The sequence below is a fragment of the Aythya fuligula genome, chromosome 4 (assembly GCF_009819795.1).
Source record: "Aythya fuligula isolate bAytFul2 chromosome 4, bAytFul2.pri, whole genome shotgun sequence".
Classification (NCBI taxonomy): Eukaryota; Metazoa; Chordata; class Aves; order Anseriformes; family Anatidae; genus Aythya; species Aythya fuligula.
The window spans coordinates 45,372,883-45,387,050 of NC_045562.1; the positions used below are offsets into that span (position 1 = coordinate 45,372,883).

General features: G+C 39.8%; 1 protein-coding gene across 9 annotated transcripts in view; it reads left to right on the forward strand.

The window, feature by feature from the left end:
• The window catches only part of PTPN13 (protein tyrosine phosphatase non-receptor type 13), a 136,260-nt gene that overhangs the window by 84,244 nt on the left and 37,848 nt on the right, over window positions 1–14,168 (forward strand). For 8 of the 9 annotated variants that reach the window (XM_032187307.1, XM_032187308.1, XM_032187310.1 and 5 more), the window contains 6 exons: window positions 2,739–2,834; window positions 4,474–4,573; window positions 11,002–11,221; window positions 12,496–12,570; window positions 12,691–12,865; window positions 13,905–14,058. In XM_032187307.1, the coding sequence (XP_032043198.1) occupies window positions 2,739–2,834; window positions 4,474–4,573; window positions 11,002–11,221; window positions 12,496–12,570; window positions 12,691–12,865; window positions 13,905–14,058 (820 nt within the window). Of the gene's footprint in view, window positions 1–2,738; window positions 2,835–4,473; window positions 4,574–8,080; window positions 8,132–11,001; window positions 11,222–12,495; window positions 12,571–12,690; window positions 12,866–13,904; window positions 14,059–14,168 lie in introns of those variants that run through there. The other variant, XM_032187315.1, reaches the window with a different exon arrangement.

The window sequence follows — 14,168 nt, forward strand, 5'->3', positions numbered from 1 at the left end:
CGATCCAGGCGCCTTCTCTGAAGTTAAACCTAATATGATATGTTGGAATTGAAGAGAATTTGGTGGAGGAGAGAAGCAAGCATGAATTACTGGGTGAATTCAGCAAGCACTGTAGATACAGCAGTCTCCGTAGTGATGGCTGAATCTCACTCTTGCAGCATGTATCCTGTCCATGCAATCAGTTCCACTGCTATGTATATTTTCCTGAAACTGAGCGAAGCAAAAAAAAAAAAAACCCTCTGAGCAGTGACTGGGAATCTCACTCGGTGTTCCTGGCCATGAGCTGCCCTCGTGGCCTCCAGCAGGGCGCCTGCTGATGGGCTGAGCCCAGGGAAGCCAGACAGCCCGCAGAGTCTGATAGCTCCACAGCAAGTGCTTGTTTCATATTCTGCTTTACCATTTTACATGTATTTTTTTTTTTGCAGAATTTTACGTCTCAGAGAGCCAGGACGGAGCCACAGTTCTGTGTGCAATTCAGGAAGCCCAGGCTGCTGACTAGGTGGAAAAAAAATCTGCTTAAAATCTCATGTTGTATTTTATTGTTCCCTTCCCTTCCTTTTGCTTCAAAGACGGTCTAGCAGACTTGCAAAATCTACAGCTAATAAAACTACTGGGACAGAGGAGATCTGTTTTCACTTAAGCGTTTCTCCACTGTAGCTCCCAATATCATGCTAGGATTCATGCCGCATTTGAAGGGCTGGGAGCATTTTAAAATACGCATCAGAAGGCTTCCCACTGAATTTGGGGTTCATTTTCCTATTTAGGCAAGTCGTTGCTAGATTGGCAGTGTGTTTTGGTGTTGTAAAATCCAGAAGGCTGAAAGTAGCCGTTGTGAAAGGCTGAAGCAAGACCCAAACCCCTGTGAATACTCTGCATTGAGCTGTAGGTCGCTTTGCAGAATCGAGTGAGACACATGTGTAGGACTCACCGTGCTTCAGCTTTTTATGCATCTCTTGCAGCATCTTGCTGCATTTGCTGGGGCCCTGGGGAGCTGCACAACCGAGTGGGCTGGTAGATAGTTGTAGGAAATAGCAGCTTTTGGAGGTTTTGGAAACAAGTATTGCAAACTTAACGCAATCTTGTCTTCAGTGTTTGTCTGCTGCAGCACTTGCGAGCCTAAAACACATTGCTTGTTGATAATTAGTGGAAAAACCACTCCAGGTTGTGCAGGTAGTGACAGGGCGCAGTTGCTAACATGTGGTTGTAGTTCCCGCAGAACATAGCGGAGAACAGAAATCTGTTTGGTGCAGGCTCCCTTTGTGGGGTTGGATCAGCTACATCCAGCTCTTGTGGTGATGGATTGCACCCTTGCTGCTCAGCCTGTCCCTTCGTACTGGTGACCTTGTACTGGAAAACTTGTTTGCAGGGACTGAGCAAAATATCTCATCCTGCCAATTTTGCTCCACTTCTGCTCTTCCAACCAGCAGGTAACTGCTTTGTTCAGAAGAGCACTTCTAATGCTGGAGTCCTCTGTCCATTTCTCTCTTTTCTTTGTTTTCAGTTATTTCTCCTCATCTCTAGAGGGAAGTAGCACTGTTTCACTTAACCATCAACGGTGGATGATGTTCTAGTTGGTTATGGTTTGATTTTGCTGTTCCAGTCCAGAAGGGGGAAGTGCAATTAGCTGAATTCCTCTGGATTGGTTTTTCGCTTGTTTTGGAAATAAGCTTAGTTTACCAGCTGTGTCCTCAGCAACATCGGATCGGGTAGAAAACATGTTTTCATTATTTCTCTATAATAATTTTGTTATTAAGATGGTTCACTTAGTAAATTTATCACTAGCGTTAATCACACCTGGTCAAGCTGTGGTCTGCAATAACTTCACATCTCTTGCTGCTGCCTGTTCAACATTTTGTACTCCTCCCCTGACATGCCTTACTGCAGTAATTGGCACTTGTATTTACAGCTGTTACGTGTGCTTGCTCTGTATCATCCCTTCTGTTTTTAAAAATGGTAACTGTAAGTGGACCCAAGACAGCCTTTTGGAAAGACGGACATCTGAAGTGGGCTCTGTGTGACAGCAAAGCCTTGGAAGTCTCCAAGTGTGGAGGCTTTTTTGTCTTCTGTTTCTTGCCTGTAAGTGTCATACATGGTCATTCACTGCCTTGCATATGACAAAGTTTTGAAGATAGCTGGAAATATCAAGTATGTATCTGTTGCAATTCAGTATGCTATGTGGAGAGTTCACTGGCACTAGGAGTTGAGGCTGCGTTGTTTTGCTTCCTCTTCAAAAGCAATTAGCTCTTCTGGTTAATTAAAAATCCTGCAGGGACTTAATAATTGATTGCTAATCATATTTTATGGATGCCAAATTAAGGCTGAATGAATTCTGATTTTCCAGTTCCTGCTTTGTTGCTATGAGTATTTTTCCTTTCTCATAGAGAAAAGGACCCAGGGGCGGAGTCCTGGCTGTTGCTTTCTACACACATGAGGCATGCGCCAAATGTTTTAGTCAATTTTGGTCTGGGTACTGGGGCTTGTAGCTCTTGTGTGTTTTGTTGGCTTGGGGGGCTTTAGGTTGGTTAGTTTTTCTGTGCTTTTTTTTTTTTTTTTTTTTTTTTTCTCTAAATTTTAGTTTTCTGCACAGCATCCACTGAGTATTTCCTTTGCTTTCAGACTCCCAAACCACAGACTGGTATTTAAAATGTTTTGAACAGATCATATTTCAAGTGTTGCTTTGTATTTGACTTTGCATTAGAACTGTTGTTCTTTTCTGACACCCTGATTTAAACTTTCAGAGCCTCTGAGAAGGTACAAATCTTACCACAGCGATGTTTATAGTACTTCGAGTGAAAGCCCATCTGTTATTTCCTCGGAACCAGATTTCAGGCAAGGTAAGACCTGTGTTTAAAAATAATAGTAAAAGAAATTAAAAAAAAAAAAAAAAAAAAAAAGGCAAGAAGAAAGTTCAAAGGAAAAGAAAATGAGGGAAGTTAAATCATTAGTAGGAGGCTTGATAATTACTACTAATATGAAGTTGTAAGATGATCTCATGTAATTAAATAATTGTGTTCAGTTCAGCATAATTGGCAGTCTGTTCAGAAATGAGTTTGACATTTAGCAGTCTGAAAGGGAACATGGTAGGAAAAGGTGGAAATGGTTAACTTCACTGGAGTGCTTGATTTAAATGGCACACAGTCTTCACAGGCACAAAACCAATCCTAGTTGTTGCTAGTGTGCAATCTCAGTAACTTGTAAAAGCTTTCTATGGAACGTATATGGTTTAATTTTTTTGGATTTCCATTGGCTTTACTAAGAGGATAAAATGGTCAATAATTTATAAACCAAAGATTTTGGTATAAAGCAAAAAAGCAGGTAGTACAGGCTAATTGTATGACAAATTTATGTATGTTCTACTGAATCAGTGGCTTGGAAAAACGGGCAATGGTGTTATTTGTTGATATATGACGGGAAGGTTTTCTTCACAACATGGAAGCACAACATGGAAGACAGTGCTTGGGGTGTTTTATGAAAGAAGTGCTAGAATATGCTCCAACCCAGCTGCCCTCTGCTCACCACTCCTTCCACATCTTCTGGCAGTCCTTCTAAATACTGAGCCTGAAGCCTAATAAGCAGAAACAAGCAGCAAGTAACGGCAGTGGTCTTGAGGCACAATACCTATTTTCCCATCTGTTTCTTGTCATTTAGAACAGGCTACTTAAGAGTTTCTATCCCAAGTCTGTACAGGTGAAAGTGAGCTGCTTTTGGGGTACCAGTAGCCAGAGTCAATGAAATGGGTGTCATAAAGAACAATTTCAAAATCAACATGGCTTTAATGTGTAGTCTAAGATCTCTCCCGCTACTACCTCTGTTCACTGAGGGTACAATAAAGAAATGAAAGCCAAGCACTTTGCAAAATCAGGTCAGAAGTTTAAAATCTCAGGTGCTGCTGCAGGAAGACATACCAGCAAAGGAGCTAACCATTATAAACAGGAAAGCAGATCAGTTTATTACTAAAAAACAAAACAAAACAAAAACCTATTTCATAGTAAAAGGTCAGATTTCAGGGACAAAAATTAATCACAGGAGCTCAGCAGTATACTGGTTTCTTAACTCCCTTCTTGTGAACTGGATGCAGAATTACTTTATCTAGCTGCTTTGATACTGTTGTGGAGCAGTTTAGTGTGGTGTCTCTGTCACTTCATGCCTCAATAGAACAGCATAAAAAGAAACCTTTTGTGTTGGAAAGGTGTCTATGCAATAATGTATTTATTTTTTCAGCATTTTTTTAGGCCTTCTTTAGTATCCTTCCTCAAAGGAATTCTGTAGTGTAGCTACCTTCACTGGGGGAAGCAGTAAGATTTCTTTGAAAACTGAAATCGACTTCCTAATAGTGTGTCTAGCATGTGGAACATAGAAATCTGATTCCTTCTAAGTAATCTCATATGACTGATAAATCCTTGATTTTTAAATGGGATCATTCTGTATGCTTTGTTGCCCAGTCAGGTATTAATTTGTCTTTTGGTTTGCTAGTGAGAAGAAACGAAGGTTTCAAGAGAGATGATGCCAACGGTGGTTTACCAGGCGCTGATGACATCTCGACGTCAAGTCAAGCTAATTCTCAGAGAGCCAGGTAAACCATGTGAAAACTGTGTCTTGGAGTGCTCAGTCTCTATCGGAGAAATTATTGTAAATCTGCAAGCCAATTTTTCACTCCTCTCCTAGCTTCTGTATAATTTTAGTAAATTGTTCTGTCTTCAGGATGATGGCATTTCAAAATCACATAATGCAGTCATGCAAAGTCTCATCGTGCATGTGGTGTAGAGGCAACTATACCACCTGTGAGTCCAAATTTGGCTCCTATATTTATTGGAGACTGGGTTGTGCTCTGTCATGTTGGCGTATCTGTCAGAAGGTCAAGGTTTATGTTCTGCTTGGAAATAGTTAATCATTTCTATTTCAGTTATACTTGCCTAAAATTTGTAGGAAATGTTGGTATTATTTTGAAATGGTATTATTGGTATTATTTTGAAAATGTGTTCATTTAATAATGAGAAGATAATATGCAGTTGCTTTGAAATAAGCTAAAAGCCATACATTTGGTTGTTTATTCTGACAAACTCTTGGTTTATGATAATGTTAGATTTTCTTTTTTTTTAATTCTTTTGTATAATCTCAGCACTGGTTAGGCTGGCCAATTTAGTAACAACTTAGGCTTTTTGAAACCTATTTTACCATACAGTATATTGGAACATTAAGTCTGTATGATTCTGTTGCATTTTTAGATTAATTTATTTTTCAAATGCTATTTATCAATATTGCTTTAAAAAGCAGGTTCTCTTTTAGACTGTACTTTTGTACAGCAGAGGCTACTTGAGCCATACCTGCTAGGTTTTGTGGGTAGTTCCATAGTAAATGTTTGATAATCTTTGTAGGCATGAACCTTTTAGATAGAAAATTTTCCTCCTTTAGTCTTTGTCACATGCTGAATCACCTTAGAATATTTGATCGAAAATATTCCAATAACATTTTGGGGTGGGCAGGCAAGACACGTGTTTTCTCTCTCTCCTCTCATTTCACTACAACAACAGCCATCTCTCAACAGCTTTTAGCTTTATTTGGGATAGATCAGAAGAATGATTGTTGCTGTGCTCAGTATTGTGGGATATTTATAACTTTTTAGCATGGATCAGATGGAAATCCTGCTTTATTCTATTAAAGAAACTCAGGGGTGTCTGAAGATTATAAACATTTCAGGAAATGTGGTAAGGCTATCAGATATGTCCTTGTAGTTTATCCTATAGAGCTATGCTTTGAACATGAAGATTAAAATAAAAGAACGTGTGCTTCTTGCACTATGTTGTTTCCCCTAAATGCATCTGAGTAAGGCAAAGTCTCAGGTGGGGTGTGTATGGGTGCAGATGAAAAAAAGAACAGAAACTTGGAAATTTTATGGCTTCTGTTGGAATAATGTCTTGGTTTGGAAAACGTGAGGTCATTTAGAGACGTATGTATTGGCATTTCTTGTGGCGGCGAAGTATTTGAGCATTATTTAGCTGGGTAGAAATACAGTGTCAATTCATCTAATAGTGTAGGTGTTGTGCTGTAACATTGAGGCAATCAGAGATCTGTCCTGTCGTGACTTAAGAGGATTTGGGCTTGTATGGGAGCTTGCAGGTCAAATGTTCAAGGACCCTGCTTACAGGTTCATGTTGCATGTCAGCCTGTTAAAGAGCTGTAAGGTTCTGCTTCTAATTTGATGCTACCTTAGAGCAATAAAATGGCAAAACAACTGCTTCCACTGAGTGCACAGAACGAGCTTGTAAATTTATTCTTTGCCCTTGCTTTTCCTTCTGGTGAATACTGCTATGTCAGCCTCATTTCCACAGTGGCTGATTTTGACCCCGGGAAGCTGCCAATTCAACGCTGCAGCAGTGCTTCAGAATAACCTGTCGGTAATTGGTGGATGCTGGTAGAGAGCTTGGCTTTCTATTTACAAAATGTTTCAGAAACTGAGTGTAGTATGTGGTATGGAAACAAGTCACATTGTTGTAAATGAATCAGGCCGATTATGCAAGTGAAGGTGCTGTGGTAAAAGAGTACGTACTTTCTCATGGTTCGTTTTACATTGCCTTATTTTAATTTATATTGTTCTGTTAAGACTGGTACCTTTAATGGAAGTAATTCGTGTATGAGTGAAATCCAGCAGGAAAATGCTGTTCTGTAAGTGCAGCATAGAATCATCTCCTTGGCTTAGCAGTGGTGTGAGCTTCACCTTTATGGAACTCTACAACCTTTTTCAAAGGCTTAGTATTTATTTTGATCTGCTGGTTTTGCTCGGCCTCATCTGTGCATCTGCTGAAAGATACCACACTCTACACCTGCACAAAAATGGCACAGAAGGGTACCACAGGTAGTTCTTTACAGAGTTAGAGACTGACACCCTATTTTCATAAGCTGAGAAACCTGAAACCTTTTCCTCAGTACCAGACTAGTAAGTACATCCAAGATAAATAAATAAATAAAATAAAAAATTAGGCTGAATTCCTGAAAGCTAATTTTACCTTTTTTTTTTTTTTTTAAAGACCTTTTGAGAAACAGAGCAAAGCAGCCAGGAGCAGAATTTGGTCCTAAAATAAAACTTAGATAATATCTCTGTTAATTATGTGCGCTGAACAGAAGACAGGTCTGTCTGTCTGTCTCTTTGTGTCTTTCTCCAACAGCTGTTAAAACTTCGCGGTGGTATGGAGTGTGGAAAGGAGTACCACCACTGATGGATGGTAGCTGGTTCAGCAGGGACATTTCCAAGGAAATAACCTGCTATTTGTATCCAGCATATTGTGTATCACTCCTTCAGGATGCTCCGTGCTGCAGAAGACCACGACTTTCAGAATTTCAGAACCATAAACTGTCGGAGTAAAATCATTGATAACAAGTAGTTCCAGGGGGCACATTCTCAGAGTTCAATGGTTTGGGGAGGCACATGTAAACAAACCTATAACTTGAGTCCCTGCAGCCATACAGTGTTTTTCTCTGTATTCAGAGATAGCATCTGTACTTTGGTATGTTTTAAATTCACTGCTCCTGTGGCACGTCCTTAGAGGCAGTCTGCTTAATTATCCATGGAATAAATCTCATACAAGTGAGGTGTATATCAAATGGGGGGATTTGAATTTGAGGGAGTCAGTAGCTGATAAGAATGTGGTTAAACTGCAGCAAGATTTGTGCTGGTTGGGGGAAGCAGCCTGCTCCTAAACCAGCATAAGCCATAGATTTTATTTATTTATTTATTTAGTAATTTTAGAGTAAGCCCAAGCCCTTCTTGTGTTCTGTGACAGTTGTTACCCTGTAAACTTCTCGGAATGCTTTCCTTTTCACAATGGATACTTGACCTTTTCCTCTTTGCTTCTCGTATTTCTTATTTTTGTCCTTTTATCTCTTTTTCCTCCTTTACTATTTCTTCCTTTTTCTCTTTAGGAGCAGCAGCTGACATGGATCTCTTCCTCCTGTTGCCTTTTCCTTCCAGTTACCCGCTAGATTCCATTTGCATCTCCGTCCTCTCCTACCGCTGCGAATCCATCTTTCTCAATCTCTTCCTAACCTTTGCACTGCACTGTTCATTGCAGAATGCTACCTGCTCCCCTTCTTCCAGCTTGCTTCCTTCTGTGATCCAGTATGTGCTCATGCCACGGTAAGTACGCTAGGTGAGGAGTGAATTCACTTGCTGCTTTGACAGGAGTCAGCCTTCCAGGTGACTGCTCACCTGCCACCTTAGGTTAATACCCAACTGCCAGACAGTGGTTTGCAGCCAGACATGGATGAAAATAAAGAGTAGCAGCCAAGAACTTGCCGTATGGGGAACCATAGGAAGCACACTGCTATCTGTTAGGAATGTCATTGGGATTTTTTTGTGGCAGTAATAACACTTGCCTATTCCAAACTTCTCAAAAAAGCTCTGCCTGGATCTGTCAGCAGTATCTTCTCTGCTGTTGAAAAAGATGTATTTCTTGTCTTGGGACCTGGAGAGGGAATCAAGCTGCCACCCTCCATGGAAAATAGACTCTCTGCCCAAGCCTGGCTTTACTGTATTTATCTGGGATGCTGGAGTGTGCTTTCTCTGGGTGGTGTCAGCGTTTATGTCCTGAGCTGGGAAAACTTCTGAAGCATCAGCTTTTTGAGCTTCCTCTCCCTGCCACCACTCACGTTTTCAGAGAAATGCATGTGAATTAAAAAGATAAACCAGCATAACAAGATTGTTTTGCACAGTAATTTATGATTGCCATTGCACAGATCTATCTATATGTTATTAAAAAGGCATTTTTTCAGCAGTAGGGGTGGTTTTCACATTAGCAAGTGTTTTCAGATACAGCCAGTTGCAACATGTCTCACTTTTTCATATCAACTTTGATAATTCACAGATATTTACATTCAGAAAGTGTTTTGGTTTTGTGTTGTGTAGTGTTTTTTTTTTTTTTTTTCATTTTGGAGCCCATCCTTAGACCTTGATCTGAAGAGTGCTTGTGGGCGTATTTAACTAACTTCATTGTGAATATTCCCACACAGACTATGTTGATCTTAATAAGCCTTCTCTCTGTGAAAAGCTAGGCTCGTGCACAAGTCTTTGCAGGTCTGAGCACTTTCCTTATTACTTTGGCCTTTTAGGTGCACATTATTAAGTCTGCTGCAAAAAGAAGCAGGGGAGGGAGAAGGGGAGCAATGCTAGGAAAGCCCAGCACAATGGGAAGGATAATGGGCTGACATCAATAAGTTTCTCTGTAACTCATCAAGAATTTGCCTGAAACTCCATTTGAGGAACCTCTGCGTTATTTTGCTCGGTTCTTTGCACATCGGTGCTGTTTTATTGTTTGGAATTTTCCACGATAACATAAATCTTATTTTAAGACCATTTTTTGTATGTTGGTTGATGGAACTTCAATATCAGAAAATGTATGAGGACGTGCTGTACGGTTCGCGCTGCTGGCACTCATTAGAAGCTTTGCTCCGAGATGATGGAAATAGATTTGAAATTATGCCCACAGATTATCATAGACAACTGTGCTGTCTGGGCAGGTGCCTTTTCTCTTACTTGGTAACTGATTTGTCATTTATCAAGCTTATGTGCCTACTTAAAAGAAACTAATGATAATTTTTTCTGTCTTAAGAAGTCTGTAGGTTACCTTCTTACTACAAAGTGTCAGTGCAGGACTTGCTTTACGTAAAATTCATCTCTATTCCTAAATTTAAGTGCAGGGGTGTACAGGATTCAAAATATTTTTTTCTTTCTTCTTTTGTGTTTTTCATTGCTCTAGTGTGCCATCAGAACTAACTTAGCTGAAAAATAGAGTTGTTAACTTAGCTGGCAGAGTTGTTAACAGAGCTAATTTAGCTTGGTATTGGTCAAAGTGCCTTTGCATTGTTAAAGGTATTTTTTGGTAGATGAGCTTCTTGTTAGTTTCTCCTATCTACTTGTGTTGAAAAATTGTGTCTGTGTAGCTCTATAAACAGAGGGAGAACAATAAGCCCTGATTAATTTCTGTTTAGTTTGGGGTTTAAAGGTGTTTTTACTCGTAAGTACAGGAGACAGGGAGAGAAGTCATGTTTATTTTTTCCTATTTTTCAAATAAAGATGGTTGTTTACCCAAAATGAGACCTGGATTTTTTCCTAATTAGAATAAAATTGGTAGGATACTGGGGATCCTTATTTGCTGAGATAAGAACTGGAGGCTAGATTGCTGTTTCCACAGAAACAGTGGTGGCTTTTTATTTTTGTTCTTTTCTACGTCTTTCCTTCAAATGATTCATTTAGACTCTTACTTCATTTACTGTCATGCCTATATATTACCCAAGTCATTCTTAGGAGTTTAAGAGAAACATTTATTTTTTTCCAGGAAAAAAAAAAAAAAAGATGATTAAAACATTTTAGTATGGTATTTAGAATAACTTAAGATGCTGATACATATGAAATGTTTATATAAATGTGAAATATAGTCAATATTTCAAGTAAAGGATAGCAAATATTTTAAGCTATATTTCCTGCTCAGGAAAAGTTCAGGGAATAAAATCCAGTCTTGTGCAAGGAGTTAGTAAAGAATTGCTGCAGAGGAAATGATTGAAGCAATACACACCCATATCATGTACACTTTTATTTTCTTTTTTATTTTTTACAACATCTTTTCAAGAATGCCTTTTTCACAGGCCCTGCTTGAACAGACTCAGTTGTTCTTCCTCCTGTAGATTGCCTGGTTTTGTGTGGATTCCACTGGTTTGTAGCGTCAAGTATTTTTTTAACTGCAGTTGAGCCTTTATTTTCATACAGATAAAAGACAGGCAGTTGTAGAACCTCGGCATGTTCTACTCATTTTCCATCCCGATTGCTTGCTGTGGAGTGCTTCTGTCTAAGAACACCCTGTTCATCTCCTGGCTGCTGAATGAATGTTGAGTTTACTGTATTATTGGTTAGCTTGTTTATGTTTCTGGATTTCAACTTTGATAAGTGCTTAATGCAGAGGAATGTCTTAATCGCACCCGTAATGTCTTTTATCCCCTCTGACTGTGTAACAGGCAGCATGAAACATCATTTGAAGGCAATCTTATAAGTCAAGAAGTGATGCTAAAGCGTCAGGAAGAAGAAATGATGCAACTGCAAGCTAGAATGGCTCTTCGGCAGTCCCGACCGAACCTCTACCCTGGAGATGCAATTAGGTCCTCAATGCTGGATATCACCAGAGATCCACTGAGAGAAATAGCCCTGGAAACTGCCATGACTCAAAGAAAACTGAGGGTAATGCCTTGATCTCAGGTGAACTCTTTTATTTTCATTGAAACGGAGCAATGTCATGACTGAAATTGAAATATATGGGATTCATAAACTGGGTCCTGCCATAAATAGATGAAATACTAGGTGGTTGGTGTTGCCCTGATAGGAAAGACTTAACTCTTAGAAATCAAGAGCTCTGATGGGGATAAGGTATATTTTTTCCAGTATTCGATTCCTCTTAGTGGAATGTAGATGTGTTCCACCACCATTGGTAGTTATTTAATAAACAAGCTGGGAAGGTAAGGAAAGAATGGCAAAAAGGTGGCACATTTTGTGCTTGGGTTCACCCTGACTCATTGTGCAAACTGCCCCTCTCTTTCCCAGCTCTCTTGGTATGTGGATGACGTATAAGATTAAAGAGGGAGACAGAGACATAGGTAAATGGAGTGGATGATGTTCAGAGGATATGACAGTTTGATGCCCTCTGCTGCTGCTTTCAGTTAATTGAATTCATTTTTTTGTTTGCATGGGAAACAGTGATACAAGATTTGCAGGTGAATTTGCAGTCATCATACTGGCTAAGAGTCTGTGTGTCTCCAGTCCCTAGCACTCTGGCCAATTTATTCATATAGGCCTTAACTAACAAGTATTTAGGTGAATCTTGGACCACTTCCTTAAGGCTATATTCAAGTCAGTATTGTGCAGAGGACTTCTTTGAACGGTTTAGACAGTTTATGCTCTTCTGTAATTCACAGGAAGAACAAATATAATGCTTATTTGCCTACAGGCAGATAGAAATTTGCCAGAACCTCTGTTTGAACCCAGCAGACAGAATGAGACTGAAGCATTTCAGACTTCAAGACAGGAGAGTTGGGTGTTGCAGGCACAGATCTGTCAAGGCAGAGTTGCTGCCTATGCAGAAAACCTTAGCAATGTTAGGGCATAGATTACTGAAATAAGCCCAGATGGTCCTAATATGCAAAACACAGCCCTATGTTTTCAAGGAAGACAAGTCATATCAGAGTGTTAGCTTTTCACCCGGGTAAGGAAGGAAAACATGTAGAGTAGCAATGTCATCAACACTGCAGCCTGCCAGCACATCTGGCATGCATGCTGACAAAATAAGATTGTTCAAACTGACCAGCTCCTGTGAGGAATTCATAACAATTTTCCAGCTTCAGCCTTCAGTTCCTCTTTAGTGTGTACAGGGCAGGAACTAACTGTGCCTTGGTCTCTTGTTCGAGCAACACAGTGTTCATTCATACACTTGTATTCATTCATATGCTTGTGTTTTGCAGAATTTCTTTGGCCCTGAGTTTGTGAAAATGACGATTGAGCCGTTTATCTCCTTGGATCTACCTAAGTCTATCTTGGTAAGAAAGGGGCTGTGCAATCAGTGGAAGGGGTAGGGGTAGGAAGTTTAACGAACAAATAAACAAATGCACCTTTACCGTGAGCGTGAATATTGGGATATTTTATTTCACACAATGCAGACGAAGAAAGGGAAGAATGATGACACAAGGCGGAAAGTAAATGTGATGCTTCTAAGTGGGCAGAAGCTGGAGCTGACCTGTGACACCAAAACGATATGTAAAGACGTCTTTGATATGGTTGTTGCCCATATTGGCTTAGTGGAGCATCACTTATTTGGGCTGGCTACTTTAAGAGGTAAGAATAATCTTTTTGTGTAGTAGACTGGTATAGAGCAATAAAAGCAATAAGTACAGGGTGTTGAGACGAGATAATCAGAGACTGCCTGCTATGTACGAGGCATTTACTTTGAGTTACATGCTTTTGTACTGAGGCAAAACATGTTCTGCAATGAAGAAAAATTCTACTCTTTAAAATCGTTTGGTTGCCTGAGTAATGGCGTCTCGGCTCAGGCAGCCTGTTCCTTTTGGCTGCTGCGTGTTCTTGCTGCCTTCACAACGTGTATTGCTCTGTATGCAGCAATATATCAGAGGATGTGAGGGGGGTTTGGGTTCTGATAATATGCTCTCAGCAATGCTGCAGCCTCTTGTGGGGTGCTGGGATAACTAATAGGGCTCCTGGTGTAGAGGGAGTTGCATTCAGCTAAAAAAGGTTTGTCTCTGAACCGTTTATTTTTTGCTGTTAGAACAGACCAGAAGTTGGAGTTCTTTTTCTTCACTGGGGGGAAGGTCGTTTTGGCAGAACTAACGTGTTGAGACACAAGTTTCCTGTTTTCTCTTCTAGTGGACTAGTGCAGAACTGTAGCACTCAGAGTACTGGCAAGAGATAGAAAACCTTAGCAGCCTGAGAACATTCTCAGTCTGTGGCAGCCTCCCAGTGCCCTAGGCAGTTTAGAAAGCCTTGAAAATACTTTGCAGAAGCATAATTTGGACATAAGTAGTAAGGGAGGGAGGGAATGACAGATCAGAAATTCCTACGGGTTAAGAAATTTAAAATTTTAAAGACGCCGTAGCTCCAATTTCATGGGTATCATGGAATATTATTTTTTTTCCCTTCCCCTTTTTTTGTCATTACTAAAGAATTATTTCTAATACTGTTATTCAGTGTTTCTTCCCTTCAGTAGCCATTCCGTTTATAAGCCTTTGTTAGCCATCAGAAAACCTTACTGTATAAAACTGAGTTTCAGAATTATAAATCTGGTCTTGATCCTCCAGCTGGAAAAGTTACTTGACTGTGATGTTTTTACTCACGTGCTTCTCCTTAACATTCATGGCAGACAATGAATTTTTCTTCGTTGATCCTGACATAAAGCTAAGTAAAGTAGCTCCAGAAGGATGGAAAGAAGAACCAAAGAAAAAGAACAAGCCCCCTGTCAACTTCACTCTGTTTTTTCGCATCAAGTTTTTTGTGGATGATGTCAGTCTTATACAGTGAGTGTATGAACATCTTTTTAACCTCTTAAGCCCTAAATTTAAGTATGGAAATTGGATATTAATCAAACACTCTAAATTCCTGAAAGGAAGAGTACCAAAGACGGTGT